General features: G+C 52.3%; 1 protein-coding gene across 3 annotated transcripts; it reads right to left on the reverse strand.

Moving 5' to 3' along the window:
* Positions 1-209: 209 nt before the first annotated feature.
* Ube2l6 (ubiquitin conjugating enzyme E2 L6) lies at positions 210-6571 on the reverse strand. 3 transcript variants are annotated; one of them, XR_006146998.1, is made up of 5 exons: positions 6484-6571; positions 3912-4007; positions 2375-2561; positions 747-957; positions 210-516 (listed from the first exon to the last, which is right to left on the reverse strand). XR_006146998.1 is itself a non-coding variant. In XM_042676056.1 (5 exons), exons 1-4 carry the CDS (start codon positions 6508-6510, stop codon positions 806-808), a joined length of 462 nt encoding a protein of 153 aa, XP_042531990.1. In that variant the 5' UTR covers positions 6511-6571; the 3' UTR covers positions 210-516; positions 801-805. The 3 variants fall into 3 exon arrangements, 1 of the variants encoding a protein (XP_042531990.1); XR_006146997.1 differs by having other exon boundaries at positions 735-957; XM_042676056.1 differs by having other exon boundaries at positions 801-957.
* Between the last annotated feature and the right edge of the window lie 1996 nt (positions 6572-8567).

The raw sequence follows: 8567 nt of genomic DNA on the forward strand, positions 1-8567 counted from the left end.
CTTATCTGGTGGTTGATAAAAGCAATTCATGATAAACTATAACATACAGATAACCAAAAGGCTGTGGAGGACTATGCCAAGTGTCAGAGTGGACACGGGCGCCCACTGATGTACTCGGCACCTCATCTGTAAAGTGGGGATGTTACTGTGGGGGACCTTTCCAAGGGCCATCTGCTCACAGACAATTTAGTCTTCTGCTGGTCATAGAATAAACTGAGAGTCAAGATCACACGTTTTGTTAGCTGGCTGTGGAATCCCCAGCCCATCATCAACAAAGACTCCACCGATGTCCAGAATTCATCTCTGGCTTTCAAGAACAGGCAAGTGCATGAAACCCTCACCCCCTGGGCCAGACGCCAGCGGGCACAGCGAGTCGCCAGGACTGGAGTCAGAATTGTCTTGTGATCCATGTGAAAAAGAAAAGGTGTAGATCCCGAATCTGTGCACGCCTGGGAATTCCGGTGATTTCCATGTATCCTGCATCCTGTCCACATCCCCCTCTTCTGATCCTGGACCCTAGTGGGGAGAGGGAGATTCTGGTTTCTTCCAAGGTAGCATGTCTGGCCTGCTGCTCTACAAACTAAACTCCCATGGCTGTGGGAGTAGGCAGGGCATACCAGTGGTCAGGTGACCGGGGGAAGGAACACAGCCACACCCAAGCCTGTAGCCCCTCCCACACCCCATGGCCAGGTAGCCCAGGGGAGACTGCGAATGGGCCACCAAGGAGCGCTGACCCCAGTCCTCACAGAACATCATATCCATCCACCAGGCACAGGAGGCAGGGCAGAGAGGCTCAGCACCAGAATCAGGAGGGCCGGCTCTCTCCGAATTGGAGGGTGAACTCCTCAGCCTTCCTCTTGAACACCTCAGGGTTCTGAGCCAGCAGATCAGCGAGTTCTATCCTCACAGGCTCCCTCAGGTCTGGATTGTTCACCAGCACGTTGAGGGTCTCCAAGACTGGGGACAGAGGACAGAGCAGGACGTCAGGACAAAGTAGGCTGGGGGGGGGGGGATAGGGCTGCCCATCCCCACTCCCCATTCCCAGTTCCCCACACCCTCCCACTCTTCCAGGGATATCCACAGGATTCATGCCTTTCCTAGGATGACTCTGTAACCAAATCAGGACCTTGTGCTGAGACCCAGAAGCTCAATTGAAACAACTGTCTTTATGCTTCAGAGAGGCTTTTTGTTTGTTTGTTTGTTTGGGGTATGGATGCTTTGTTGTTTTGTTTGTGTTTGTTTGTTTTACTGGTACTGGTCCTTGAACGTACTCAAGGACAACTTGAGTTGTGCCTCCAGCCTGGTTTTCTTTTGTGCCAGTCCTGGGGCATGAACTCAGGGCCTGGGTACTATCCCTAAGGATTTTTTTTTTGCCCAAGTCTAGTACTCTTATCACCTGAGCCATGGTTCTACTTCTGCCTTTTTTGGTACTTAATTGGAGATAAGAGTCTCACAGAGTTTCCTTCCCAGACTAGCGTCAAACCACAATCCTCAGATCTCAGCCTCCTGAGTAGCTAGGATTACAGGCTTGAGCCATGGGCACCCAGCCCGGGCAGGCTTTTTGATGATTATTTTGGAAATGGAGACTCATAAGCTACTTTCCTATCCCAGGCTGGCTTTGAACCATAATCCTTAGATCTCAGCCTCCTGAGTAGCCAATGTTATAGGCATGAGCCATTAGCGGTGGCCAGCTTACAGGTGGGTTTTTCAGGCCTCATTTCCAGTTCTACAAGAACCAGTATGGTTTTCCATGGCATATTAATATTGTAAATAACATTTTTCTTGACACAGTATCTCACTATATATCCCAGGCTAGCCTTGAATTCAGGATACTCCAGGTTAGCCTCCCAAGAGCTGAGATCATAGGCATATACTACCACATTTGACTCTAGTAAACATGTATTTGGGAAGAAGCGTTCCCAAAAGACTGAACAGCACTACTAACCTGTACAGACAGAGCACAGCTGTGGAATCAGCCAAGCTCTGCCCCTGAACAGCTGTGGAACTAAACGATCGCTTCATCATCTCCCCCAGGCCTCAGTGTCCTCATCTATTCCACAGAGCTGAAGATAGCATAACCCTTGGAGCCAGCCCTCTGCTCCCAGGCCTTTCCCTCTGAAGCCAGGCTGCTGCCCCTCTCTCCCAGGAAGCCTACCTATGTTCTTCTGTCACATCTGTCCAGATGCAGGGACAGAGGCAGGAGCAGGTCGCCCATCCAGGAGCTCAGGGAGCATGGCTTCGATGCACCAGTAGCTTCCACTGAGACTCACCTTTTAATCTCCTCTCTGTTATATCCTATAAGTCCGCTAACCCCACTTCCATCCAGGAACCCCACCTAGCATCTGTCCCTGCTCCGGGCAAGGCCAGGCCCCACCTTGGCAGATCTTGGTGTGAGGCTTCCAGTTCACAGTGCTGATGAGGGGCAGGCAAACCTGCCCATTCTCGTCCACGTTGGGGTGGTAGATCTTGGTGGTGAACTTGATGGTGGGGGGCTTCAGCGGATACTCCCTGGGGAAGTCGATGCGCAGACGGAAGGCCCTGAGGTGGTAGGGAGGTTGGTCCTGTGAGGAGAGAGACATGGTTGAGCTCTGTCCTGAGGCACTGTTGCTCTGGAAAGTCATCTTTCTTCCAGAGCTTTGGTCTGGGCTTCCCGCCCCTGCCTGCCACAGGGTCCCAGGCCTCCATGGCTCGATTCCCAAGAAGATCAAAGGCTGGGAAAAGGGGGGCACCCATATGCATTGGGCAGTGGGGCAGGGGTTAGTGGAAGGGTTAAATTGGACTAGATGAGCTCTTAGGATCATCTCAGCCCTAAAGTCTTTCTGAAATTATGGCAGGAGGACAGACTATCTTGTTTTGTTCTGGTATGTATATGTGAATACTGGAGTATTAGCCTTTGAAAAAGAATGAAATTAACTTGATGCAGGTGGCTCATGCCTGAAATCCTAGCTACTCAGGAGGCTGAGATCTGAGGACTGTGGTTCAAAGTCAGCCCAGGCAGAAAAGTCCCCGTGAGACTCTTATCTCCAATTAACCACTCAAAAAATGGAAGTGGTGTTGTGGCTCATGTGGTAGAGTGCTAGCCTTGAGCAGAAAGAGGTTCAGGGACAATGCCCAGGCCCTGAGTTCAAGCCCTGCAACCAACAAAAACAAATGAACAAAAAAAAGCAGTGAATAGAGGGGAGGAAATGACAGCAGTGGAAATAAATTATCTGTATTATCCTATGTCACACTAATTTTGTCAAATAAGATAAAATGAAATGTATTTCAGGTTTAGGGGACAGACTCAACCAACTCTGGGAATTGGAAGTTTAGGCCTACTCTTTCTTTCTTTTTCCAGTCATGGGGCTTGAACTCTGAGCCTAGGTGCTGTCCCTGAGCTCTTCAGCTCAAGTTAAGCACTCTACTACTTGAGCCACAGCGCCACTTCCAGTTTTCTGTTTCTGTGGTGCTGAAAAACCTAACCCAGGGCCTCATGCATGCAAGCACTCTACCACTGAGCCACCTTCCCAGCCCCAGGCCTACTCTTAACAAAAGTCAAAGAAAGCTTTATCAAAGAGGGTCTTGCTATGTTCTCAGCTTAGCCTCCTCCTCCTGGACTCAAGTGATCTTCCTGTGCCTCCCCTTCCCCATGGGCACACCACTCTGCCTATGGGAGCATTCTGGGAGCACACCACTCTGCCCATGGGAGCTCTCTGGGAGCACACCACTCTGCCCATGGGAGCACTCTGGGAGCACAACACTCTGCCCATGGGAGCACTCTGGGAGCACACCACTCTGCCTACAGCAGCATAGTACTGTGGGAGCCTGCTTTTTCTCCACCACCATCAAGATCCGGTGAAAGGGCTAAGGCAGAGGAAATTCTTGCCTAGTTCCTAATTCTCCCCAAGCCACAATCCCCCAAGGACACTCACGGGCAGGAGGAGAGCACGCCACACCAGGACATTGGCATCATCGCAGGACAGGTGTCCGAGATACGGGGGAAGCGCCTCCTGAAGGTCCTCCAGCTCCTGTAGGGGGCACAATAGATGGTGAGGGGGTGATGTAGTCATGGGTGGATGCTTGCTGGGGAAGGAGCGCAGAGGGCCTCCACAGACATACACACAGTGAGATGGGCTCTTCAGAGTGGATAGAAGCAAAGAGGCACCAAGGTGAACTCAGATAGGTTCTCAGTGATTACAGGAAAAGAGTTCCATGGGCATTTGAGAAAACAAATCCACTTTCTTTACTGCAGGACTTCCCAGAGGTTTGTGGTATTTATTTATTTACTCATTCATTTCGTCTTTCAGTGTTAGAGATGGAACCGGCACATTATGCAAGTTCTCTACCCCTAAACTTCATCTCTGGCCCTCCCAGGGCCTTTAATATACTATGGTGCATCGTGATGCTCCAAGATGTGAACCCATCACAAGTAGTATGGCTTAAAGGTAACTTACCAGGAGAGCACCAGTGGCTCAGGCAACTCAGAAGAGATCTGAGGATCTCAGTTCAAAAACAACCCAAGCAGGAAAGTCCCTGAGACTCTTATCTCTAACCCTCAAAACGCCAGAAGTAGAGCTGTGGGAAGTGGTAGAGGACCCGCCTTGAGAAAAAAAAAAGCTATGGAACAATGCCCAGAGAGGCCCTGAATTCAAGCCCCAGAATGGGCACACAACCAAATTTTCTGGCCCCAAATGTCAGATTGATGAGGTGGAAAACCTCTGTGTAAACAAAGACAGAAAGTTTCCCAACTCTGTCTGCAATTGTATTTGAGGAGGGGCCCTTTACAATGTGGGCCACCTGAACTTTCTTCTTCTTCCCCAACATATAAACCCCCCACACCTCCTCTATCTCCCAGCCTAGATTCCAACTCTGCTCACCACAAACTGTTTCTATTGCCTTCTGCCCCTAGTCCATGAACCCTACTATTTCTGCCTCCCTAAGCTGGTGGTTTCTGCTACTGGAAGTCCTGGTTTCAATATTAGTATTGTTGTGGCTCTGGCAAGAATGAAGCCCAGGGCTTAACGAAGATAATCTGAACGGACTCTTTATTAGAACTGGGAGCACTTGGTATTCTTTCTCCTCTAAGTTCTGCCAAAACTTTCGCAAGATCTGGGAATGTAGAAACAGAATCCGGGATGGAGCTCCTTCCCAAGGCTGCTAGGAAGTCACCTGACCCAGAGAAATGGAAAATGAAAGAGACTGAGGTCAGATCCCAGCTGAATGACGCCTTACTGGCTGACCCTAATCGGCTGAGTTCTTCTCTCAGAGCCTCAACTTCCTCATCTGTAAAATGGGAGATACTTATCTCACCGGGTGGTGGTGAGAACTAGAGGAAATCGCTCATGTAAACTTCCTGACACTTAAAGGTGCCAAAGCAATGATCGCCAGTCCCTTCTCTTTCTCACATGCTAGGAAAAGACCTTCTGCACCAATGTTGCCCCAGCCTCCAGATTTCAGTTCTGAGCTGGGCCTCAGGGAACATCTCAGCCCGCCCCTCCCCCTTCCTTTTCAGAGGCAAATAGCCGCATTCTCTCCCCCACCCCCCCTTCTCCGTTGTGCAGATTCAAGAAACGTGAGACAAAGCCTGGTGGGGGCAAGCAGGGGTACCAGCTCCATCTCAGGAGGATTGTCTCCCTCCCCAATCCATCTCTGAACCTGCCGACTACACATTCCTCTTCCAAACACCCTGGGTCTTCCCACTTCCTGGGGGCAAATGGCCACCTCCATCTTCCCAGATCTTATTTCAAATCCTGTCCCCAATAGGAATGAAAGCCCGATCGGGACTTCCATTTTTGTCTATCTCTGTCCCCCCCCGCCCCCCCCCCCGCCACCTCCAACACACACACACACACACACACACACACACACACACACACACACACACCTCCTGGCAAAAGGGCCACCTTGAAGTAAGCATTCATTCAACGTAGATAAGGAATGCAAGTCACCGACTGCAGGAAGCCTTCCAGGCCTTGCCCTACATAGTTTCTAAAACAAAAAGGCAAAAACCCAAGGCATCTTACTCCCAGGCTCCCCACATACATAATCAGCCCCCCCCTCCTTCCGGAAGCGGGGAGGAGGCTCTAGTGATAACAAATTTTGGGAAGGGAGAGGGTCCCCAGGCTATTCCAAGATAAAGGCCTTGTCCCGGTACCTTGGTGCATAACCCCGCTCCCCGTACGGTGGAGCCGAACGCCGGGCACCAAGCGGACGCCAGAGAACCAGCCCTTCCGTTCCTGTCACCCCAAATTTCGGGCAGAAGTGAAACTGAAACTAGTTTTTTTTTGGTTGTTGGCTGTGGTCATTCTTGCCCCTAGCATAGCGGCGGGCGGAGCTGCTGTTGCTGCTCTCACTCTATGCCCCTCCCTCTCTGCACCCCCAAACCCCAGTTCGGGGCGTTCCTCCTCCCCTGAGGACAGGGCAGGGGTGCCCAGAGACACACATGCGCTGCGACAGCCCCGGAGGGGGTGCCCCGAGAAAGGGGATCGTGCAACACGCGGTTACCTTCGCCACTCGCTTGCTGGACGTCATCACGGACGGAGGACCGGGCACCAGCGACCACCGGCGCTACCGCGCTCCAGGCCACGCCCCGCGGCCACGCCCCTTGTGCTCCGCCCACTCCGCGTTGCACCACGCCCACACCGGGCGCCTCGCTCTAGGCCACGCCTCCCTTGGCCACGCCCAGTCCGCGCTGCACCTGCGCCGACTCAGCTGGCGGAGCGCTGGCGGCCTGGAGGCCCGGGTCTCAGGCCCTGAGGCCTGGCGCTCTTTGTCGGGGGTGACTGGGTCTTGGAGGGCCTGATCCCTATATCCCTCGGAGGGGAGGGGTGCTCCCTGCCCTGGGCCGGGATCTGCACCTCCTAGCTCAGTCCCCGCGGGTGGCCACGCTGCGCGCTCTCCGGGTCGGTGTCCCAGCTGGGATGCTTGCGGTGCGCGCGCAGCTCCGGGACCCCGCCATCGGAGCGGCCCCTCCTCCAGCCAGATTCCCTGGCACACTGGGCAGGCCCCCGGCCGCTGGCGGGCCCCGTGTCCCATCCTAAAATCGATGGGGCGGTGGGGGGGCACAAGCTCTCCCCGGACCCCTCCTGTAGCGGTTGGGGCTCCTTTGTGCTGTCCAGCATCGCCTGGAGGAACTGGATGCCTGGTGCAGGACACCCCAAGAGGGCGCTGTTGGACCCCATTCGTTCAACTTTTGGGGGTTCAGTGAGCCATTGATAAGAGTAAGCGCCTACTGCATAGCGAGCTGTAAAACATTTCAAGAGCTTCGTTCATTTTACCACCACTTTATTACAGCCTGCGGCCCTACTACGCACCTCCATACACAGCCAGGAGCTGTGCCGGGACAGAGATTCCTTCCTCCCAGTGCGGACAGCTCGGGAAGAATTTCCATGCAATGATGACATTGGGAAATAAGTGGTTTTTGTTTTGTTTTGTTTGCGGGTCTTGGGGCTTGAACTCAGGGCCCTGGGCGCTGTCCCTGAGCTTCTTTTGCTCAAGGCTAGTACTCTACCCCTTGATCCACACAGCTCCACTTCTTAGCTTAGGTGGTTAATTGGAGTTAAGAGTCTCCAGGACTTTCCTGCTTAGACTGGCTTCAAACCATGATCCTCAGCTCTTAGCCACCCGAGTAGCTAAGCTTACAGGCATGAGCCACCTGCCCTTAGCCCCAATCAGTATATTTTGAATTGGAGTTTTTACCCAATACTTCACAGTGTTTGGGAACCAAATGACTTCTGTACTTGGTTTAGTACACTTTACCTGGACACTCTCTAACCTGCCAGTAATGAACAGCTTCTGTCTGCAATCCCTTAACATAGATATTAATGAACTCATCTGTGGTCAACCGTGTCCATTAACAAGCATTTCCTACTGCTATCTAAGCTCTGCCTTTAGAGCACACCATGGTGAGAAAGTAGGGTCCCTGTCCCTCCCCCCTCACTCCCAGGAGCCCTCAGACTCTTGAAACAGAGGGAGAGAATTCAACCTCTGCATGTGTAATGATGACTTAGAAACTCCCCTGGTACCATGGGAACATGGAGAAAAGTCACTTGATCCTGATGCACAGAGGGTCAGAGGTTTCTGGAAGGCAGAGAATCCCCAAGTGACCTAGCACATGATGCATGAGCTGAGCGTGAGAGGATGTTTCAAGAAGAGGGAACAGCATGTCCAAAGGCAAGATGGCCGAGCATGAGGAGGCAGAATGCTCGCTACTGTGGAGCCCAAGTCTTTGCTCCTTGGTCTTCCTCCCTTCCTTGCATCTCCAAAGTGAACTCACAGTCCTGGATGGGTCCTAACCCCACACACAGTGGGGAGGCCCAGGTACCTGGCCTTCTTGACCTTCTACAGGGAAAACTTTGTGTGTCAGAACCAGCCCTGGGGAGCGTTCTATTTCACATCTGCCTATATGGGTAATGGGCTTGAAAGCCCACTTCCTAAGTGTATTGCAGAGCCAGCCCCCAGAAGTGGAGAAACTCTGAAATATATAAATCCAAGATATAAACATCTGGGCAGCAGGGGCTCACACCTGTAATTCTAGCTGCTTAGGAGGCTGAAAACAGGAGGATCGAAGTTGGAGGCTAATCTGAACA

This window comes from Dipodomys spectabilis, unplaced genomic scaffold (genome assembly GCF_019054845.1).
Source record: "Dipodomys spectabilis isolate Male_0828 unplaced genomic scaffold, ASM1905484v1 ptg000030l, whole genome shotgun sequence".
In the NCBI taxonomy this organism is placed as follows: Eukaryota; Metazoa; Chordata; class Mammalia; order Rodentia; family Heteromyidae; genus Dipodomys; species Dipodomys spectabilis.